Source organism: Acanthochromis polyacanthus, chromosome 16, assembly GCF_021347895.1.
Source record: "Acanthochromis polyacanthus isolate Apoly-LR-REF ecotype Palm Island chromosome 16, KAUST_Apoly_ChrSc, whole genome shotgun sequence".
In the NCBI taxonomy this organism is placed as follows: Eukaryota; Metazoa; Chordata; class Actinopteri; family Pomacentridae; genus Acanthochromis; species Acanthochromis polyacanthus.
The window spans coordinates 24,633,962-24,658,573 of NC_067128.1; the positions used below are offsets into that span (position 1 = coordinate 24,633,962).

At 41.0% G+C, this 24,612-nt stretch overlaps 1 protein-coding gene across 3 annotated transcripts in view; it reads left to right on the forward strand.

Annotated features, from left to right (window-relative positions):
- nudt14 (nudix (nucleoside diphosphate linked moiety X)-type motif 14) overlaps window positions 1-24,612 on the forward strand; it is a 74,108-nt gene that overhangs the window by 31,851 nt on the left and 17,645 nt on the right. For all 3 annotated transcript variants that reach the window (XM_051960936.1, XM_051960937.1, XM_051960938.1), the window contains exon 2: window positions 7,704-7,747. In XM_051960936.1, the coding sequence (XP_051816896.1) occupies window positions 7,704-7,747 (44 nt within the window). The remainder of the gene's footprint in view (window positions 1-7,703; window positions 7,748-24,612) is intronic.

Genomic DNA, 24,612 nt, shown 5'->3' on the forward strand with positions numbered 1-24,612 from the left:
TGGGAAAAAAAGCACATTAGGGCGGACTTTGATGCGGGGGGCGGGGGGGGGAGTTGCCCCATACTTTTCGCTAGCTGAGCTGCGGCAAAGCTGCCTGCCTGGCTGCCTGCCTGGCTAAATACTGGAGCTATGTCGAAAATTCATTTCTCCATTACTCACATGTGTGAAATGACGTGAAAACAGACCCCCGGTTGAAAAAAAACGAAGTTCCCCTTTAACAATTATTATACACTGCTCAAAAAAATTAAAGGAACACTTTGAAAATACGTAATATTTCAATATGGTGAAAAAACAAACTGGATATTAGCATTGATATGGACTTGATAATGTGTTAGAAATGAGAAGTGCCACATTGTTTGATGGGAATGAAAATTATCAACCCTCCAGGAGGGCTAAATTCAAGACACCCCAAAATCAAAGTGAAAAACTGATGTGGCAGGCTAGTCCATCTTGCTGAAATTCCTTGGCAGCAACTCAGAATGGTATTCAGTAGTTTGTATAGCCTCCATGTGCTTGTATGCATGACTGACGATGCCGGGACAAGCTCTGAATGAGACGACAGATGGTGTCCTGGGGTCTCTCCTCCCAGAACTGGACCAGGGCATCACTGAGCTCCTGGACAGTCTGAGGAGCAACCTGATGATGTCGGATGGAACAAAACATAATGTTCCAAAGGTGTTCTATTGGATTCAGGTCAGGTGAGCATGGGGGCCAGCTAATGGTATCAGTTCCTTCATCCTCCAGGAACTGCATGAGTTCTCTTACCACATAAGACTGGGCATTGTCGTGCACCAGAAGGAATCCAGGACCACTGCACCAATGTAGGGTCTGACAATGGGTCAAAGGATTTCATCCTGATACCTACAGTGCCTTGTGAAAGTATTCGGGCCCCCTTGAACTTTTCGACCTTTCGCCACATTTCAGGCTTCAAATATAAAGATATAAAATATAGCGCCACCTTTTGCTGCAATTACAGCTGCAAGTCGCTTGGGGTATGTCTCTATCAGTTTTGCACATCGAGAGACTGAAATTCTTGCCCATTCTTCCTTGCAAAACAGCTCGAGCTCATTGAGGTTGGATGGAGAGCGTTTGTGAACAGCAGTCTTCAGCTCTGCCCACAGATTCTCGATTGGATTCAGGTCTGGACTTTGACTTGGCCATTCTAACACCTGGATACGTTTATTTGTGAACCATTCCATTGTAGATTTGGCTTTATGTTTTGGATCATTGTCCTGTTGGAAGATAAATCTCTGTCCCAGTTGGAGTCTTTTGCAGACTCCAACAGGTTTTCTTCCAGAATGGTCCTATATTTGGCTCCATTCATCTTCCCATCAATTTTAACCATCTTCCCTGTCCCTGCTGAAGAAAAGCAGGCCCAAACCATGAGGCTGCCACCACCATGTTTGACAGTGGGGATGGTGTGTTCAAGGTGATGAGCTGTGTTGCTTTTATGCCAAACATATCGTTTTGCATTGTGGCCAAAAAGTTCGATTTTGGTTTCATCTGACCAGAGCACCTTCTTCCACGTTTGGTTTGTCTCCCAGGTGGCTTGTGGCAAACTTCAAATGAGACTTTTTATGGATATCTTTGAGAAGTGGCTTTCTTCTTGCCACTCTTCCATAAAGGCCAGATTTGTGCAGTGTACGACTGATTGTTGTCCTATGGACAGACTCTCCCACCTCAGCTGTAGATCTCTGCAGTTCATCCAGAGTGATCATGGGCCTCTTGGCTGCATCTCTGATCAGTCTTCTCCTTGTTCAAGGTGAAAGTTTAGAGGGACGGCCGGGTCTTGGTAGATTTGCAGTGGTCTGATACTCCTTCCAATTCAATATGATTGCTTGCACAGTGCTCCTTGAGATGTTTAAAGCTTGGGGAATCTTTATGTATCCAAATCCGGCTTTAAACTTCTCCACAACAGTATCTTGGACCTGCCTGGTGTGTTCCTTGGTCTTCATGATGCTCTCTGCACTTTAAACAGAACCCTGAGACTATCACAGAGCAGGTGCATTTATACGGAGACTTGATTACACACAGGTGGATTCTATTTATCATCATCAGTCAGTTAGGACAACATTGGATCATTCAGAGATCCTCACTGAACTTCTGGAGTGAGTTTGCTGCACTGAAAGTAAAGGGGCCGAATAATATTGCACACCCCACTTTTTAGTTTTTTATTTGTTAAAAAAGTTTAAAATATCCAATAAATTTCATTCCACTTCACGATTGTGTCCCAATTGTTGTTGATTCTTGACAAAAAACTAGAATTTTAAAATGTTTGAAGCCTGAAATGTGGCGAAAGGTTGAAAAGTTCAAGGGGGCCGAATACTTTCACAAGGCACTGTAATGGCAGTCAGAATGCCATTGCCCAGCCTGTAGAGGTCTGTGCGTCCCTCCATGGATATGCCTCCCCACACCATCACTGACCCACCACCAAACCGGTCATGCTGAACAATGTTACAGGCAGCATAACATTCTCCACGGCTTCTCCAGACCCTTTCATGTCTGTCACATGCGCTCAGGGTGAACCTGCTCTCATCTGTGAAAAGCACAGGGCACCAGTGGTGGACTTGCAAATTCCTGTGTTGCCAACCGAGCTCCACGGTGCCAGTCAGCGAGCACAGCGGGCACTAGAGGACGCTGGGCCCTCAGACCACTCTCATTAAATCTCTTTCTGATTGTTTGATCAGAGACATTCACACCAGTGGTCTGCTGGAGGTAATTTTGGAGAGCTATTGCAGTGCTCATCCTGTTCCTCCTTGCACAAAGGAGCAGATACCTGTCCTGCTTCTGCTCTCGTTGAGGACCTTCGACAGCCCTGTCAAGCTCTCCCAGAGTAACTGCCTGTCTCCTGGAATCTCCTCCATGCGCTTGAGAATGTGCTGGGAGACACAGCAAACCTTCTGGCAATGGCACGCATTGATGTGCCATCCTGGAGAAGTTGGACTGTCTGTGGAACCTCTGTAGGGTCCAGGTATCGCCTCATGTTACCAGAAGTGACACTTACCCTAGCCAAATGCAAAACTAGTGAAAAACAGTCAGACAATATTAGGAAGGAAAAAAATGACAGTGGCCTTCACCTGTAAACTCATTCCTGTTTTGGGGGTTGTCTCATTGTTACCCCTCGAGTGCATCTGTTGTTAATTTTATGAACACCAAAGCAGCTGAAACTGACTAAAAGCCCCTCAGTTACTTACTTGACCAGATCAGTATCTCACATGTTTCACTGATTTGATGCAATACTTAGATTTAAAAGTGTTCCTTTAATTTTTTTGAGTAGTGTATATATGTAAAGCGTAAAAAGCAATGTACCAAACATAGAGGAATTCTACTTTGTTCTCATGGCTACATGATGGTATATGTAAGTATCCTATTATGCTACTGTTACTGTAGCTTCAGTGCAAAGTATACTGCACTGTACAGTAAGTGTGCACTGTGCAGCAACAATGTTAGAACATCAGTTGGACATATAGTCAAAATTGAGCAGAATAGATGAGTTTAAGGGCTTAACAGCTCTACTGTTTACCTTTCTCATAATTTACACTACCCAACAGCTTACGTGTTCATGGTTCAGTGACAGGAAAAACACTTTGCTTCATACAAGCCATAAGATGTGCATCCCTGCCTCAGTCAAGACAAATGATTTATAACACCCACAACTTCACAGTAGTTGTGCTTTCTCTGGGGAAAAGTGAAAGGGGTGTGGGTGGCGTGGCCTTGTTTAAGACTGATGTGTGAGACGTCTTCACAGTTTGTTTACGTGACAGTATTCTGTGAAAGGAATTGCACCGACAACCTGTCTGCAGCACAGCAAGAACATCCATCATGACATGATGCCAAGGATTTTTTAACAGACTGAAAGAGAGAGCTTTCATAACTGGTAGCACTGCTGCTCTCAGAAAATTTTTTATACCCCCATTGCATGCATTTGTCTCAATTTTTCTTCTTTCTTACTTAAGTTTGGTATTATCTGGTGAGAGCACCATAAATTACAGTATAATTATCATGGACATGATAAATACAAGTTGCACTTCTTCCTAAGGCCAGAGTTATGCTTTTCTCATTCAAAAGTTGCCTGAGGGTCACCTAGGGCCCCATCTAAAATATATTTCTATTTTTAAAACATAGTAAAGAATATGGTTTGGTTGTATAGAAACATATTGTAAAGACAGGGCTGCTACAAGGGCAGAAGTGTCCATACTCGGAATGTATATGTGTGGAATATTTAGACACCGGCCTACTGTTTCTATGGAACGGAGTCATCCAAGAAGGTTTATAATAACAGCAACTATGTGGCTGTGGTGTCCACATATTATGCACATCCCTAACGCAGTGTAATCAAGGCTTTAGTTTCCTTCTGCAGACTCTGAAGTCTGCACTTCTCTTGTTTGAAAACATTATATCAGAGAATAGTTGGTTAAACACCCTTTGGAAGGAAACAAACTCCCACCCAATCAGTCAGTTTGACTGATTAAACTTTTTAGTCTGAGTTTATTCCTTATAAATAAAAATCCTGGGAAAAATGTTGCATGTTGCAGCTTTAAGTGCATCTTTGATACATCGTATCTTAGATCCTGTTGCTACAACAAAGCTTTATTATGTCCGATTAGTACTGATACTGCATCAGCATGCTTACATGCCAGATTTATTGTAGCTGAAATAATCCTGTTAGTGTAAAGCAGTCATCACTGCATCTGTAAGCGCTTGTGGGTGGAGAGGAGGTGTAGCCTAAATTTGAATCAAACCCATATTTCCTCAGGCGTAGAAAATGTAGGCCAACTTTACCATATTTATACAGCATGGAATGTGAACAGAGGATTACATGCTGAGTTAATGTGGTTCATTCGCACATGGGGTTTGTTTTTGATTCTTACATATTAAATATCTAGATAAATCTTGAAATATTCTTTTTTTTTTTTTTAAATTGTCAACAGTATTGATTTATTTCTTCCTCCAGTTTCTATGCCCCATCTGAGGCACTTGGCTTCAATCCCTCTAGTGACTATCAATGTAAATCTTTTAGGACAGGGTAGCAAATATTCTATTGCTTTACTTTTTTTAAGGACTACATAATTTAGTCTGATAGCTTGACACTGTAGTTTGGAGCAAGCATTACTCAAACAAAAATAAATGCTGAATTTATTGGTGGCTATTTTCGACTGTAAGACTGTTTAGTTCTGCTGTGTTGTATGCACATAATCAAGTTAGTAAATGACTGCAAATAATCAGGATTCAGCAAATGGTGTTAAATAATGGCAACAGTGTATTTCAACATGGCCATTTTCCACCGAAGTGGCTGTTGTGAATCTATAGGTCATGCTAACTTTGTGCTTGCTACCTTCATTGTTGTTAGCCAGGAAACTCACAGAGAACTGTCTGTGTTGATTTTCAGTTTTCTAAGTCATGGTAGCCCTAAAGGCATCAGTAAAATCAACTGGACTTCTCTTTTTGGCTCCTGAAGATGTTCACCCCTCAGCAAAAAACTCCTTCAATTCTCATTGACTAGTTCCAGGTGTGTATTGTCGTCTCTACCTCTTATACCCATTAATGACTCAAGACTAACATGCCAAAAGGTGTGAATGGCTGTGAAACTGCCATCTGAGGGATGGCTCAGGTGTTAATGGCAGTGAAGCCTATGAAACTGATATGTACCTAATAACTGGTGCCATACAACACCTCCTCCATTTAGATATGCTGTTCCAGTTTCACATGGGTGGCTTTCTTCACTTCTCTCTCAAACTGCCTGTCTTCTCTGTCCAGAATGTGAACATTGCTATCGCCACAGCAGTGTCCCTTATCTTGTGGATGCAGGCAGTGATTAGCCACTATCATCAAACCCATGTTAGCAAGTAAACAACTTCTATTCCATGTTCTCCTTTGACTCAGATTTCAGTTTTGAACTTCACATTAGAAACACCTAAATATCCATTTTAGTATTTCAGAGAACATTGCCAGAATCAGTCAATCAAACGTTATTCATATAGCACTTTTCATACAGTTAAAATGCAACACAAAGCGCTTTACAACATTTAAAAATTTAAAAAAAAAAAAAAAAACCTCCCTCCCTCCACATATATGTATATGCACACAACTACACATGCATGCGCGTACACACACGCACACACAGTCTCACCATGGACTGTAGGGAGACATGGCATGGCACTGAGGATCGTGGAAAATGCCTTCATTGGGGCTGTCCACACTGTGAGGAGTCACAGACCATACCTGCCAGGGGTGCCGGCAGCCGGACCCCCTCGACCCCAACAGACAGGGGGACCGACACACCGAAGTGAGGAGCTTCCCAAACAGCTGGGCTGAAGGGACTCGTGAACAGCACCTTCAGAAGCCCCCAATGTGGAGAACCCCCCCGAGGAAACAACCATTGCAACCATTTCCCTCTTAAGCTAATACAGAGACACCACTACACATGTTCATTACCTGCAGGATTGACTATATAAATAGTTTTGGTTTTTTTTGTTTCCTTTTGTTTTTGTCCTTTATTTTTACATTGTGTTTGTATGACAGTGCTGTATAAAGGTCTGACTGATGTGACCACAGGGCAAGAAAAGACACAAGTTTTGCTGCTTAAGTTGCATAACTAGAGGATGTGTTTCAATGTTTAGTCATCAAGAATCTCTCCCTGCAAACCACATCACCAAAGGGAGGATGCTTTCAAAACAATAGAACACAATAAATAAACTAGAAAAGCACTCGGAGAGCGCAGACCTCCGCCAGGCCATCTGTTTGTCTGTCTGTCTGTTTGTCTGTTAACAGCATCTCTCAATTGTACAGAGTCCTTCAAAAAAATCGTGGATCCAGACGGTGATCCGGATCACCTCCAGAATCTAATCAATTGTTACTTTTGCTCTTCCGGACATTCTGTAAAAATCTGGTGAAAATCCGTCCATGACTTTTTGAGTTATGCTGTTAACAGACAAACAGACAAACAAACTCTGATGATTACATAGCCTCCAGGCGGAGGTAATAAATAAATATATATATATATATATATATATATATATATATATTTTTTTTTTTTTTTTTTACAATTCACATGAAGTGAACAAGAAAAGCACAGAGTGCAGTACTCTGCCAAGGCTGCTCAGTCATATGATTTCCAATAAAATAAATCTTTTAAAAATTTGTGGTCCATAGCAGTTGATTTGTAGTAGGATCGCAATCGTGTGATTATCAGAAGGCAGCTGACGGTGTTAACTTGTAGTCATATTTACAGTAACAAATCCATGTATTCAGATTATAAGCCACATCACTGCCAAAATCGAATCACTTGCTCCTTTTGTCATTTCTGTCCTTCCCTGAAAATTTCATCTAAATCTGGTAGTCTGTTTTTGAGTAACGTTGCTAACAGACAGACAAACCCCCGCCCATCGCCACGTAACTCTGCCACATTCCTTGACAGAGTAACAAAAAGACAACACAAATTCACACTTCTACTTATTTCTTTATGGTGTTTTGCTTTGCAACTGCAGATGTTTTTGATAGGTTGTGGTATGACTTTCATGTCCAAACAAGCATTAAAGGGCTGTGTTTGCTTTCACAGTGTCACATTAAATACATCAGAGATGATCTGACATCATTCGATGCAAGTCACATATAGGACATATGTGGAGCCACAGTGTTTTAGAAGAAGAATATTTACTTATCTTTATTAATGCTTTCTTCTCCTATGTTTTTTTTTTTTTCAGAATGGCACAAAGAAATCGTGGGACTTCATGCGAACCCATGACAGGTGAAATACTGTTTATTTGCTACTTTTAAATGGAATCTGTGTCCCCATCCAGCAGTTTGTTTTGTGCACACATAACGAGACAGTACACTTACTCGTGAGCTAATCAGTCACCAGTAACACCAGACTACACAGAATGGGTTACAAACACTGACGTGCACTATTGATGGCTTAGTATAGCCAACGTTTTTCAGACGATTTTTTGCAATCTGAGGAACTGGATCCTAAAGTATTTGAATCCCACATAGCTCTCAGGGATCAGCAAATGAGACTGTGTTGTGTGGCCTGAGTGCAAAGCAGTCTGTGTAACTTGAAACCTTGCATCTAATCTCTAGCCTTTGCTGTTTTGCTTGCAGGATAAACTTTAAGTCAAGATAAGTCTTTCTTTTAACAAATCTTGATGGTAATTTACCTGCTACTGTGTAGAACATATAAATAATGTGCTAATATTTTGTGTGAATAGTAAAATTTTACTTGTGTTAGTGTGTCTTTTCACCCATAGTCATTATTAGCTAGTTTTCTTGCTGTTTTTTTTTTTTTTTACATCTTTATGATTTTGCATTGCTTAAAGATGCCTTTTTTTTCAAAGGATGGTCAGCCTAAACAAACCTTGTTTTATGAGAACTAGCGACCTGTAATTCTATGAGGAAATAGCTTCCAATGTCTGGCTTCATGGGGGGGGGGGACTGTAAGAGAAATATCACACATTTGTGCCAAAGTCCCAGTTCCTTAATGCCCTGAGGCAACTCTCAGGTTTTTCAGGCTTCTTTCCTCCACTCCTGACCCCAAAGAGAAGTCCTCATGAAAAATTAGTACCACTGAGAGAAAAGCAGTAAACCTCCAACCTATATTTCTAAGAGAAGACTCCCCATGGGAACATGGAGCTCTTCCCCAGTTGGAAATTCTAAAGGATGTTTCCCCCCCTTTAGTATGTACTGAATGGACATAGGATTGTTTTGCATTTTTGTGTAAGTGTGCATAATATTTTTTTTCTCAGCAGGATTCATTTTGCGCGTCCTGCTTGTTGTCCTTTTGGAAAGCTTGCAAAATGATGTGAAAGACAGATTTGATCAAAGGTTTCAAGAAGTTTTGGGCAGTGTAGTAGAAGATATTAATTTGGTAAATGGATGAATGAAGATTCTTGTGAGCAGCCACAGTCATTTGTCAACCACTTGGTTTATTTTTGATAAATTCGTGTGGGAAGTGATTTGAGTTTGTCAAATTTGACAACCCGATAACATTAAATGATAGTTTCCTAAGCTCTCATGGTTTTTTTTGAAGATGTTGCTTGATTTCTGCCATATATATTTCAGTGTATAGTATGTGTAATCCTTCTCCGCAGCCATGTCCTCCATCTTCTTCTGAAGTACTGACCCAAAGATTTATATCCACAATATGAGATACCGTATATTCTACACATTCTGGGGCTGTTCTAGAATCCTCCTCTGCTGCCTAAAACACCTCTGATGTCAAATGTTACCTTTGACCCTAACATACTGAAGCTCTCCATTGGGGAAACAATTTACTCCCTTCCTGAAGAGGATAATCCGCTGTCAAATGTAGTGTATCATAGCCTTTGACTTGGAGGTTGGAGGCTCAGTTGAATACTGGGAGAGAACATGCTTCATTAACTACCACCTATTTGGACACAGCTCTTACTCTGTTTATCCAAGTCAGGACTGACCTGAAGTCTCCTGGTACCCTATATCTTTGCAGAGCAATGAAAACACAATCATAAGCCTTTTCCGAAAACTACAAAAACACATGTAAACTGAATTGGGAAACTTAAATTGCTCTGTTATTTTGACACCTGAGCATTTGCATAATTGTGTCTGTTTATTACAAAAAGTGACTTTGGATAAGTATGAGAGAATTAGTAGAGGTTGTTACCACCATGTGCAAAAGAATGATAACTCCCTACAGTGTACAGTAGAAGTAAGTACACACCTGTGCAATATCACTTCATTGCCAAATAATTTTAAATGGGATCACCTTATTGTAATTGCATTACTTTTTAATTTAACAGTAGAGTATTTGCTCATAAGTGAAATAAGAAAAACTAACACTTTGGCATTACCATATTAAAACTACAGATCCCACAGTAATAACTCAATGCAACAAAAGCCCATACACCTTCGCATTACTGGGATTCAGATCTTTTTTTTTTTCTGTGATTTTGGCAGGGTGCTTTGAATGGTTATTATGCAGGAATATTCATGTTCTGCTGAGCCTCTGCTAACTGTTAGCCAGTATTTTATTTTATTTTTTTAGATTCACAGGCATTCATGGTGTCATCTGTAAATGTCACATGCACAACACCTTTCACCATCATGCATCCCCCTATTGCCACACTCCCACTACTGTGCTTCAATGTCAGGACTATGTATTCATTGTGGTTAACCTGGTTAGGTTCGTGCCAAACATGCTGGACTCCATCGGAGCCAGTCTGAGCCATCTGAACCATCTGAACCAATTTATCTTGGTCTTATCTGGACAAAGATTGTATTCTGTCCCACAGTTTTGTGCTTACCATTCATACAGGTTGACTTCATACAATCTCCTTACACAGTCTGAGCTGTCAGAGAAACTCAGTTTCCATTGACAACTCAAGTGTGAAACACTTACCTACACTATATTTTTTGCACAAGTTTGTTTATTGAGTTTTTAATCACATAATTATTGCAAGTGGTATCATCACAGATTCCAAAGTTGTGTCAAGTACAAAAAGAAAAAAAAAAGTGTGCCACAAACAGAGCAACAACAAAACAAACCTCCTGGTCACCACGCAATGGTTGAGTTAAATGTAAAATGCACAGAGTTGAAAAATAAATAAATAATTTTGAAATTAAAAAGCATCCCAACGCCACCCCATGCACACAAGTGGGCACCTTACACACACAGTCCGGGGCATATGGTAAAAGCAGTCAGTCTGGAACAACAGTAAACACTAGTACCTCTACATATTTGAGGAAAGGTCTCCAGGTTTGTTAAATTTTTCAAGAGAACCATTCAATGTACACCTTATCTTTTCCATCTTAATAAAGTAAAGAATGTCCTTGATCCATGAAGCATGAGAGGGAGGATTAGGAGACTTCCATTTCAACAAAATCAGGCGTCTAGCTAACAGGGTGACAAATGCTACAAAGTCCGCCTTATATTTAGGAAGTGACAACGTAGGGGGCAAAACTCCAAATAATGCTGTGAGTGCTGTCGGTTCGAGTCGTGTCATGGTACAAACTGAAATGGAGTCAAATATTTGCGACCAATAAGAAAATAACAACGGGCACGACCAAAACATATGAAGATGGGTAGCTGGAGCCTGGTGGCATCTATTACAAGTAGGGTCAACATCATTATAAATTTTTGAGAGTCTGACTCGAGTAAAGTGTATCCGATGCAAAATTTTGCACTGGGTCAGACCATGCCTAGCACAAATAGAGGAAGAATGAACCCGACGTAAAGCAATATCCCAAAGCTCCGCGGAGATCTCCTCCCCCAGATCTTCCTCCCACTGTGTCTTGATTTTTAATAATGAAGTTGGCCGCAATGAATAAATAAGATCATACAAATGTGAGATCATACCTTTTATGGCCAGAAATGGCATTAAGAATGAGTCAATAGGTGAGGCCCTCGGTAGAGCAGGGAAGTGAGAACTCAGATTATGGATCTGTAAATATCTGAAAAAATGCTGCTTTGGCAAATGATACTTCTCAGAGAGTTGCTGAAATGATGCAAATGTATTATCTATATACAAATCGCTAAACTGTCTAATACCAGAAGTGCGCCACAGAGAAAATGTACTATCAAGAAGAGAAGGATAAAAAACAGGATTAGCCGAAATTGGAGCTAAATAAGAAAAGGTCTGTAGACCAAAATGACGTCGAAATTGCTTCCAAATTCTCAGAGTAGATTTAATAAAATATTTTTGCAGTAGGAAGAGACTGCAAGACTGATGGGAGTATGGATAAGCACTGTCAATGAGGCTGGTTTGGTAGACGACACCTCTATATTTAGCCAAGAAGGGGAAGCAGGTAGCCCCTCTAGAAGGATCCATAGCTAAATTACTTTAAGGTTGGCCGCCCAATAGTAAAACTTAAAATTTGGCAGGGCGAGTCCTCCAAGAGATCTTGGCCTCTGCAATACTTCCCTACGCAGCCAAGGGGCCCCCCCACTCCATATGAATTGAGTAACTAAGCCATCTAGTTTATTAAAGAAGGTCTGGGGAATAAAAATCGGCACACTCTGAATAAGATAGGACAGCTTGGGGAGAATGTTCATCTTAACAGCATTAACTCAAGCCACAAGAGACAGAGGTAGCAAAGACCACCTCTGAAAATCTACCTGAATGCGAGACAATAAAGGGGTGTAGTTAAATTTGAATAGGTCCTCAAATTTGTCTGTAACCTGAATACCGAGATATGTAAAACCAAATGGGACAACTCTGAATGGGAAATTCTGCATAAGATTACGAGCTGCGTCATTTAAAGGAAACAGCTCGCTCTTGTCCAAATTGAGTTTATACTCTGAAATACAGCCAAAAGAATTAAGAACATCAAGAGTGACAGGAACCGAAACAGATAAATTAGAGAGATATACCAACAAATCATCTGCATAAAGTGAGACTTTCTGTTCAAAGCCGTTTCTGGTAACACCAGTTATACGGGGGTCTGAGCGCAGTGTCACAACAAGTGGCTCGATAGCTATGGCGAACAGAAGAAGACTTAAGGGGCAGCCTTGACGGGTAGAGCGACGCAAAGGAAAATATTCTGAGCGTGTATTGTTCGTTCTAACTGAGGCCATCGGGGACGAATAAAGGAGCTTTACCCAAGAAATAAACCCCTGACCAAACCCAAACTTCTCCATGGTGTAAAATAAGTAACTCCACTCCACACGGTCAAACGCCTTCTCTGCGTCTAATGAGATCAGAGCTTCCGGCAAAGATGAAGTGGAGGGTGTATATACTACATTAAAGAGTCGTCTGAGGTTAAAGAAAGAGAACCTGTTTAGAATAAACCCTGTCTGGTCAGGGGAAATAATGGAGGGCAAAACAGTCTCCAGCCTCATGGCTAGTAGTTTGGACAAAAGTTTAACATCGACATTTAAGAGACTAATTGGACGGTAACTTGAACAAGCCAAGGGATCTTTATTCTTTTTTAGGATTAATGAGACTGATGCTTGATTAAGAGTCTGAGGTAATTTACATAGGTTAAATGATTCTGTAAACATCTCAATCAGAAATGGTGCTAACTTATCATAAAAAGTCTTATAAAACTCAATTGGTAGACCATCCGGTCCTGGGCATTTTCCAGATTGCATAGAGAACGCTGCCCCCCTAAGCTCACCAACAGTAATTGGCCCGTCCAGCTTTTTAACTGAGTCTGGGTCTACTTTGGGTATGTCCAATGAATTAAAGAAATTATCAAAAGCAGAAGGGTCAGTCTCAGAATCTGAGGTATACAGGGCTGAATACAACTCTTTAAAATGATCATTAATTTGTACAGGGTCTGTTGTCACACCAGCTGAAGTTTGGATTTGTGGAATTTGATGTGAGGAGGAAGCCTGCCGCAACTGATTTGCCAAAAGTTTACTTGCTTTGTCACCGTGTTCATAATAAAAATATTTTTGACTTAAATAAAAGGTCCTCCACTCGGTTGGTGGAAAGAACATCAAACTCCGCCTGAAGAGAGAGACGCTCTTTGTATATGTTAGGGGATGGTGAAGAAGCATAAATATTATCAAGCTGCATGATTTGTTGACTTAATTCTTGCAGTTTTTTTCTCCTCTGCCTATCCTCATAACTGACATATGAAATAATCTCACCTCTTATGTATGCCTTCAAGGTCTCCCAAAGAAGAGACGCTGAGAACCCCGGAGTCCTATTGACAGCAAGAAAGAAGTCTGTTTGATTGGATACAAATTTAACAAAATCTTCGTTGGACAAAAGCCGTGTATTAAGACACCAGAGGGGGCGTGTATTATCACGTTCCTTAATATGCAACTCCAGTGTAATTGGAGCATGATCTGATATTAAAATAGGTTCATAGGAACATGACTGAATTGAATGAAGTAATCGGTTATCTATAAGAAAATAGTCAATCCGGGTAAAATAATTTTGGACATGAGAGAAAAAAGAATATACTCTTCTAGATGGATTAAGAAAACGCCAGGGGTCGGAAACAGAGAACTCATCCATAAAGTTCAAAATAGCTTTGGAAGACCTCGAAGGCACAGCAGGTCTGGCAGATGAGCGATCCAACACCGAATCAAGCCAACAATTAAAGTCCCCCCCCCATAATGAAAGAGTGAGTTGTCATATCTGGCAGTTTGGAGAACATACAATTGAAAAAGGTTACATCATCCCAGTTAGGACCATATACATTTGCAAGAATTACTGAACGGTTATAGAGCTGTCCTGTTACCATAACAAATCTCCCATTCGGATCTGAGATCACATTAGAACATATAAAAAGAACAAATTTGTGAATAAGAATGGCTACACCCCTAGACTTTCCCTGGAATGTTGAATGAAATACCTGACTAATCCATCTCTTCCGAAGCTTAATGTGAACAGCAGGTTTCAAATGAGTCTCTTGAAGGAAAACAATGTGGGCTCCTAATTGCTGAAGGTGGTGCGGCACCCTGCTACACTTAATAGGTTGATTCAAACCATTACAGTTCCAGCAAACTAATTTGAGTCCTACCCCCAACTGTTGCAATGGTCTAAAATGAGTCATATGCTAAATAAGCAAGACAAATGGTGTGTGTACATATGGAGTGCGGCACAGAGTGTGGCATGTAATGTATAGAACTTGCAGAAAAAAAAAACAACCAAAACAGAGTGGTGACCAACCCATACACAATACAAAAGAGAAAGAACGTGCCCCAATCCCACCCCCCACCCATGCTGAAGCGCCACCCCGAACTAGATGCAAGCTAAACCCACAAATTAGAGAAAACATCCTAACATGCTCCGTAACAAAACCTAGTGTCTCGTAGAGTTTATGATAAGAAATAAAGTGATGCAAAATCAGGCACAGTAATAAACACTTGTGATGTGAAAGTAATTCAGAAAGAACAGTCATGAGTGAAGTAGCTTACCAACTGGATGCAAAAAAAAAAAAAGAGAGCATAAACAAGCCACTTGTTCAAACAGGCAACTAGTTAACTCAGACAGTAGCATCAGAGGTGGCTCCAGTCTTAATGTTTGCCTTCATAAAGTCCATTGCAGCTACCGGGTCTTCGAAGGTGTGTGTGGCTCCACCAGGCAGAGAAATCCTGAGAATGGCAGGGAATCTCAAGCCGAACTCCACCCCAGGACATGAATGTAGACGGCGCTTGACATCCGCGAAAGCAGCGCGTTTCTTGGCAATAGATGAGGTGTAGTCTGGATAAAGGAACAGTCTCTTACCCTGGTACATGAGAGGAGAGCTCCGAGAAGCTTCTCCGGTCCGACGTAAAATATTATTCCTCACATGGAAAAAGTGCACTCTGATAACAAAGGGCCGGGGCTGTTCACCCTCCTTGGGTTTGGGTCGGAGAGCACGCTGAGCGCAGTGTAGCAGGGGCACCTCATCTAAGCGGAGAGATTCCTTCAGCAGCTGAGCAACAAATTTGGTCGGGCGCGCACCCTCAACCCCCTCCAGCACGCCGACCAACCTTAAGTTGTTCCTTCTCACTCTCCCCTCCAAATCCTTGCACTTATCCGCCAACGTTTTGACTTGAGCTTTAAGCGTGGCAACCACGGAGTCTAAGGTGGTTAACAGATCACCGTGGTCAGTGCACTTGCGCTCCAACTCACCGATAGCTTGGTCGTGAGAACTCAGTTTTTGCTGGATCCGTTCAATAGAATGCTTCAAATCTTCCCATACTGAAGAGATCTCAGCCCGCAAGTCGGAGGACAGCGAGTCTATCTTACCACAAATATCCACCTTTAGTCCATCCAGCATAGCTTGTAACTGTTGCATGTTTGGGCCGCACAGAGAGCCAGTAGCATCTCTCGGCGACGAAGCAGCTTCACCTGAGTGCGAGGGCTTCGTTCGGCCTGTCCGTGAGGAGTCTGCTTTCGTACGTGAAGTCACCATCAGTTGTCAAAGTATACCAAAAAGCGCACCTAATAAGTCCAAGCACGTAATGTTGCCGAGCCAAGGTCGAAATAAATGAAAAAACTGCGTCAAAAAGTTACATTTATCACAAACTCACGGAGCAATAGGGAAACACGTCCTACATACTCGATGCTCAACAGTGCCCTACCTACACTATATTGCCAAAAGTATTCGCTCACCTGCCTTGACTCGCATATGAACGTAAGTGACATCCCATTCCTAATCCATAGGGTTCAAAATGACGTCGGTCCACCCTTTGCAGCTATAGCAGCTTCAACACTTCTGGGAAGGCTGTCCACAAGGTTCAGGAGTGTGTTTATGGGAATTTTTGACCATTCTTCCAGAAGCGCATTTGTGAGGTCACACACTGATGTTGGACGAGAAGGCCTGCCTCTCAGTCTCCGCTCTAATTCATCCCAAAGGTGTTCTACTGGGTTGAGGTCAGGACTCTGTGCAGGCCAGTCAAGTTCATCCACACCAGACTCTGTCATCCATGTCTTTATGGACCTTGGCACAGTCATGTTGGAAGAGGAAGGGGCCAGCTCCAAACTCTTCCCACAAAGTTGGGAGCATGGAATTATCCAAAATGTCTTGGTATGCTGAAGCATTAAGAGTTCCTTTCACTGGAACTAAGGGGCCAAGCCCTGCTCCTGAAAAATAAGCCCACACCATAATCCCCCCTCCACCAAACTTTACACTTGGCACAATGCAGTCCGACAAGTATCGTTTTCCTGGCAACCGCCAAACCCAGACTCGTCCGTCAGATTGCCAGATGAAGAAGCGTGATTCGTCACTCCAGAGAACGTGTCTCCACTGCTCTAGAGTCCAGTGGTGGCGTGCTTTACCCCACTGCATCCAACGCTTTGCATTGAACTTGGTGATGTATGGCTTGGATGCAGCTGCTCGGCCATGGAAACCCATTCCATGAAGCTCTCTGCGCACTGGTCGTAAGCTAATCTGAAGGCCACATGAAGTTTGAAGGTCTGTAGCGATTGACTCTGCAGAAAGTTGGCAACCTCTTGGCACTATACTCCTCAGCATCTGCTGGCCCCGCTCCGTCAGTTTACGTGGCCTAATACTTGGTGGCTGAGTTGCTGTCGTTCCCACACACTTCCACTTTCTTATAATACAACTGACAGTTGACTGTGGAATATTTAGGAGCGAGGAAATATCATGACTGGATTTGTTGCACAGGTGGCATCCTATCACAGTTCCACGCTGGAATTCACTGAGCTCCTGAGAGCGACCCAGTCTTTGACAAATGTTTGTAAAAGCAGTCTGCATGCCTAGGTGGTTGATTTTATACACCTGTGGCCATGGGAGTGATTGGAACACCTGATTCTGATTATTTGGATGGGTGATCGAATATTTTTGGCAATATAGTGTATGTTTTTCAGAGCTAAATTGTGCACGTTGTCCACTTTTTGTGGGGTCTTTTTAGTAGGACGACCATTACATCTCTGATTAATGGGACTATACTATACCTCTATACTTCTTGATCTGCTGCAAAGGGCCTGTGTTTCCACTGATTTTATTTTTCAGTTTTTCTGGCATTTCTGGTATTCACAGATGTTTTGCAGCCATGGTTATGCGTTTTGGCTAATTCGAAATCACAGCTGTACTCAGATTTAACCTTTCTAAAGAATTTGTTTTGTATTGGTTATAAGAGGATAAACTCTACTCTAACTTAAAAATGATGTACTTTTTTGTAATATGATACAGTTTTCAATCATTTGAGCAAATTTTTGATTGTGTTGAATGTGAGCACTCGAGCCAGTTTATTTTGTGGGACTAAGGACCTAATGATTTTATCTTGATACCATAAGCTTTAGTCACCTTAGTCCTGCTCCTCATATGTCTGCCATAACCCAGTTTTCCCGCTGTTCAGCCAGAAGCCCTGCAGAGAAAGCTTAACCGTGCATGAAAAGTCCTAAGCGTCTGTTTGTCTTGCTTCTTGGTTTAACCATTAGAGCTTTTTTTCAGTGGGAAGCAGTAGAACAGCAGAAATGGTGTTTAACAGCACTACAAGACCAAGACCTGCCACAAGGGACGGCTCCCATGCCTCAGGCCTGTGTGTCCCACTTTCAGTCTAGATTTTCCACGTTATCTCATCTATGCTGGTGCTTGACGGTAATCTTCCCCCACAAGATTGTCTTTTCTTCTGTCTTTTTAACACATATTGGTTTTGTTTTTGTACTGCTGTTATTTTTGATGGCTGCCTGAAATTTAGCAGCTTCACCCGTTCAGAAATACGAATATTTTCTATGGTTTATGCCTAATACAAAATCATTGTCATGAGTTAGAAGTGAAGCTCTGTTTAGCTTTTAGGGAAAAATCAAGTGTTAAGGGCGCTCTGCATCGTCTTTCAAGGAAGGAAAAGCAAAGAAAGAAGTGATGGAAAGAAGAAGTGGATGGATGACTAGCAAAGTTTATATAGGTGCCTGGGCTCAGACATGAGGCCCTTAAAATGGATCAGAGGCTTTTAAATCATAGTTGACCTCTTCCTCTTACACAGTAAGAAGGAGTTGGCAGAGCTGCACTGCTATATTTTGTCAAATATTATCCAACTTGTAGAAAACTAGTGTTTTGGGATTTTTGTACTGCCTTATTATTGGTTGGAACTCGTGTTTTATTAATGCCATTGTACCGTACTTAAATAGTTGAAATCTGTGTAATAGTGGAATTTGGAACTCTTAAAATAGATCCAATAAAGTAACAAACAAGAGTCATCAACAGTATTCATGCATTCCAGAGAAGTGGTCAGGTACATATATTTGGAGACTTTGAGGTTCAGCTGTTGCCTGCTGTAAATATGTGCAATCAGATAAGGGATTTCTATAGACCTTAAAGTGTGTGCTGGCTTGTGGTTGAACCTACAAATTGATGCTGCATTATACTGCAAAAAAGATGACATTGTGATGTTTGTTTTTTTGTGGTAAGTAGTGGGAAAAAATACAGGCATTTTGATCAATATTTAGATCACAATTCTCTATCACAGTTATTCACTAACTTTTAATGACAGAATATTGTTTTTCACTTTCACATTCAAATAAACAGCACTGCTTTCACTTCAGTGTGGTGCTACCTTTCTGCTAATGTAAGAAATCTGCTTCAACAGTAAGACTAATCTGCTGAATATCACTTTACAGGGCTCAAGACTGCGACTAAATAGTCGCATTTTGCGACTATAATTTGAGACAGTGCGAGTAAATTTTTGTGTGACCCGTAAATTTGCCATTTTTTTAAATTACCATTAAATATATTTTTTGTTGCTGACAAACTACTGCTCCACACTTCAGCCCAGTAGCTGACAGTAATGCACAAATGAGCAGGTTTGCCAACTGACATTAATGGTCACAAAATAAAAGCCCATACCAGTAAAAATATGCCTTCAAAATAAAAGCCTGGAGGGAATGGTTGTTTTAACACTAGCAAAACAAAGGCTTGCCAAAATTGATGAACTGATCAACAGACCCTTATAAGGGTAAAATACATGTGTTTCATTATAAATACATAACATGCACATGCATAACACATTCCTGTGCTCAGTACAAGGTCTTTTTATTAAAGATTTCATCCGTCGGAAATTATATGTCAACTGAGCACCCATGGCGGAGTACTGCGCTCTTGGAGTGCTTTTCTTGTCATGTTGTGTCAACTGCTGCACAATAAAATGTGAATTGAAAACATTATAGTTTCTGCATTTATTGTTCAAGTATTTATCAGTAATACAGTGAAAATGAGAGGAAATGTCTATAATTACTTTGCAAGTTGATTTTGGTGTGCGCCCTAAATTTTCTGCTTGCGCTCCTAAAATTTTAAGTTAGGGGCTACTGTGCTCCTAGGGGAAAAAAAGTTAGTCTGGAGCCCTGCTTTATTAAAGGACATTACAATTTACTGATATTCCATTAACACCTCACTTGCAGGCAGTTAGAAGCTAGCTAGGCAGCTGTGCACAGAGAAACCTCTAGTCTCCATCAGGAACTGCAGTGCAGCAGCTCAGATAGGTTTATGACCAATAATTAATTTAAAAAAAGATTTACCCAATATGAAAGCACATGATTTTGTCTCTGTGGGCTGTTTTTTGTGAGCTCTGTTTTCTGTGGGCAAAACATTTTCAACTTTAATATTGCAGCTGATCATGCTAAAATTGTGTTTGTAATTAATATACCACTAATTTTGCAACTCTCAAACTGACATTGCATTTTTTTTTTCTTTTCAGTGTTTCTTTCCTGTTTCTCACTTATTTTACTGTGGACATGCGGAACCTGCATGTCAACAAACTCCTGTAGTAAATTTAAAAAAAAAACTGTATCCAAGAACTGTTCTATCAGACTTCTCTTATAGATTAATCATGGAAAATTAGATCTGTGTGAATGCTGCTTTTGTATCAAGTAGCAAAATAAGATGGAGCATGCTGTGCTCCAGTTAATTTGCCTTACTTCCTTATTGTGCATGCACACAATGACAATGCTAGAATGATATATTATGCCTCCTAGCTTCAAAAAAATAGTAATTAATTTGAGTTATCCACTGATGTCTTTGAATATTTTGAGTGTCTGACCACTTCTTTTTTGCCCGTTGGACCTATTGAGATCTTTGTTGAGCACAGCTTTGTCATAACTGATGGCTGGAGTTGCATAAACTGTAAATCAAGTGCAATAAACAGACTGAAATTTGAACTAATCTCTCTGAAGGTTAAATAAAACCTTTGATGTAAAAACAAGCAAAAGATGAGTGCATCAGTGGATAGAAGAAGGTGTACTGGGTGCTCTTCAGGATCTAGTGGAAAAAAATCCATTTAAATAGCAAAACGAAGAAGAGAGATCCAAAGCACTCCGAGTTCCTAAAAGTCCTTTATTAATACATGGACGGCAGTTTACGCGTTTCGGCCACTACACGGCCTTCGTCAGAACATAATGCAGCAATAGGGCACAGGTGTGCCAGATAAGGGCTGAGAACCAGGTCACATGACCACATCACCTGAAACAAGACATCACTAATGAAATAACATTTAAAAACACTGACAATAAAGAGACCAGAAGAAAGAGGTAATCATAGACAATACCCATGTTTCCACAGCGTCCTTAAAATGGAACCGTTGTGTACAGCATAAGATAAATCTACAGCGCCCCTCAACCTGAAGGAATAGAATCTACACAATACATCACTAACAGGCAGTGCAATAACAAGAAAGTCAGATATTCATAAAAACACCGAAAAGTCCACCTCCTCATTGAGGCCTGGAAACACAGTAGCTTTTAGAGTCTCAATCCAAAAAGTTTCTCTTTGTGCCAAAGTTCTTAGTCTGTCACCACCTCTGTTTGTTTTGGGAATTACTTCAATTGCCATCACAGTGAGTTGGTTAGGGTTACAACAAATAGAGTTTTTGAAATGTTTGGCAATTGGGTAATTGAGATTTACATACCTTATTGCATATTTGTGCTCAGAGAATCTGTCTTTCAGTCTCCTTTTTGTAAGTCCTATATAGAAACAACCACATTTGCAGTCCAAACGGTATACGACATGAGTAGAATTACAATTAGCAAAGTGTTTACAGTGAAATGTTCTAAGTCCAGATGAGTCCTTAAAGGTGGTGGATTTGTTGATGTGTGAACAATGGTTACAGGATCCACACTGGTAAGTTCCCATGGGTTTTTATCCCCCGCCGGCCGTAGGCCCGAAGGGGGATATTGGCGTGGGCACGTCCGTCCGTCCGTCCGTAGGTCCACATTTCGTTTCTGGAGCATATCTCAGAAACTACTTGGGGGATTTCATTCATATTGCACCCAGGCCATCTCTATATAGTATAGATGTGCCTTTTGGGGTGTATGACCTTGACCTGATTTTCAAGGTCATACTGAGGCTCTTCAAATATTTTTTGGTTTCCGGATCATATCTCACAAACTACTTTAGGGATTTCATTCATATTGCACCCAGGCCATCTCTATATAGTATAGATGTGCCTTTTGGGCTGTATGACCTTGACCTGATTTTCAAGGTCATACTGAGGCACTCCAAATATTTTTTGGTTTCCGGATCATATCTCACAAACTACTTGAGGGATTTCATTCATATTGCACCCAGGCCATCTTTATATAGTATAGATGTGCCTTTTGGGCTGTATGACCTTGGCCTGATTTTCAAGGTCATACTGAGGCACTTCAAATATTTTTTGGTTTCCGGATCATATGTCACAAACTACTTGAGGGACTTCATTCATATTGCGCACACTAAGCCTGTTGGTAATGTAGATGTGCCTTTTGGGGTGCATGACCTTGACCTGACTGCTTCTTTTATTGTAGTAAAGATGTATCATTTTGTAGGTCTATCGTCCAGTATATATTATTATTTCTTGCACTTAGAGGCACTATATATAAGGCGGGGGATGTTTTAAACAGAACGTGTTTATTTTACCAATTTATCTTTGAGTGTAGATGCTCTTTTAAACACAAATTGTGGAGGTCTGGAGAAGACTGGAGAGATGGAGGGGTCACTCGGCAGGATATCCCAATTCCGCTGAATGATCCTTTTAATTTTGTACAACTGACTGCTGTATTGGAGAGTGCAGAATATGCTGTAATCACCCCTTTGCCTGGGCTTAGGCTTGAAGAGATGTGTTCTTTCAATAGATTTAGTTTTCAAAAGTGCTTGATTTAATGTTTTGTTACTGTAGCCCCGTTGTTTGAAGCACCTGTACATGTTATATGATTGTTCCTGAAATTCTGAGTCTGTATTACATATGCGCTTGAGTCTCTGGAACTGTCCAAGGGGAATGTTGGAAATAAGGCTGGGTGGGTGGAAACTGTCAGCTCTGAGGATAGTACCGTATTTCTGTCTGTTGGTTTTCTGTAGATTGTGGTACGGAGAGATCCATCCGTGTCGACGTAGATGTTCAGATCCAGAAAATTGATGGACGTCTGACTGAACTCCAGGGTCAATTTGATGTTAGGATTGGGGCCATTCAGGTAATGGTGGAAGTCCTTTAACTGTTGAGCAGAGCCAGAGAAGACAAAAAAATAGGTCATCTATGTATCTGCCATAGAAGTCAATGTACTGTCTGAAGGGATTTGTAGGATTCAACACATACCGTTCTTCCCAGAATCCTAAAAAGAGGCCAGCGTAGTTTGGTGCATACGCAGCGCCCATTGCAGTCCCTCTTATTTGTCTGTATAACTTATCCTGAAATAAGAAGATATTATTATTCAACGTCCAGCGAGTCAGATTGACAATAAAGTCAGTGGGAGGGTTTTGATTATCGGGTCTTTTTTGTAAATAATGTTGTAAAGCCAGGAGTCCCCCAGGGTGGTCAATGTTTGTATACAGCGCCTCCACATCCATAGTAACAAGAAAATAATTTGAATTGTAGTTCATTTTGCCAAGGATATTTAAAACATGGTTTGTGTCCTGTAGATATGAGTCCAGGAACTGTGTCAAAGGCTTTATGTGAAAATCAATATATTTTGATGCGGGCTCAGTAATGGTATCAATTCCATTTATGATCGGTCTTCCTGGAGGATCATGAAGAGTTTTGTGAATTTTTGGCAATAAGTAAAAAGTAGCCATTTTAGGATTGGTGGGTGACAAAAACTTGTATTCATCGGAATTAATCCAATTGTGCTCCTAGGCATGGTCCAGGATGCATAGCAGATCAGATCTCATCTGTGAACTGGGGCAGATTGTGAGAGGACTATAATAGTGTGTGTTTTTGAGTTGTCTGAGGGCCTCTTGTATATATTGATGCTTACCCCACACCACAGTAGCTCCCCCATTGTCCACTCTTCTGATTATGAAGTCTTCCTTGTTTCTTAGCCATTGTAAAGCCTCCTGTTCTCCCCGAGACAAATTGGACGGAATATGTCTGTTGGAGTATAAAAGTTTTTCCACATCATAATTTACTTTTTTAACAAAAGAATTGATGCATGCATTATTGCTGAGCGGAAAAAACTTAGACTTCGGTTTGAATGAGGAGTATTGTACCTGCGTGTTTAGAGAGTCCATGTTAGTGGTCGGTGTTGTCAGAGTGGGTTGGTGGTGGTACCACGCCTTTAGATGGAGGTTGCGATAGAACCTGTGAAGCTCTATTTTGGTCTGGAAAAGGTTGGTCCGATGTGTAGGAGCAAAAGACAGACCTTTGGAGAGAAGCTTGATGCAGTCAGAGGAAAGGTGGGTGTCAGATATATTAATCACTGTTTGTTCATTTTCGTCCGCCGTGGCAGACTCTGCTGGGGTAGCAGTTCTATATTTCGCCTACCTCTTCCTTGTCCTGCCTCTTCTTGTCTTTTTTGTACTTGTGCGTTTCCTAAAAAAGGACTTCAGGTTTGCGTAAAGGGTTCATCATCGTCAGTTGTGGTAGCACTACTGGGTATACTAAACGACACCGAACGTGTACGTCTAGATGGGCGAAAGTTTTTTTGCCACAAATAAACACAGTCCTCATCATAATCCTGTTGGTCCCGTTTAAATTTTTGAAGTTTGAGCCGAGTCAAAGCTTGCGATAGTTCTTTGATGCTCTGTTTAAGAGTATTTTCCAACGAAGCAGCATCCTCCGAGTTAGCCATGTTGCTAACAACAACGACCTCACTTCTTCTATCTGGTGACGTAGGTTCTCCCACTGTGTTCTTGCTTCCTCAATCAATAAAAGCATTAGATCAAGCGAACATTTGTTCAGGATTGCTCCCCATTTTTTCTTAAACACGGGATTGTCCTTTCCAAAGGAAGGGAATTTATTTATTCGCAGACCTCTTGGGATAATTTCTTTACGCC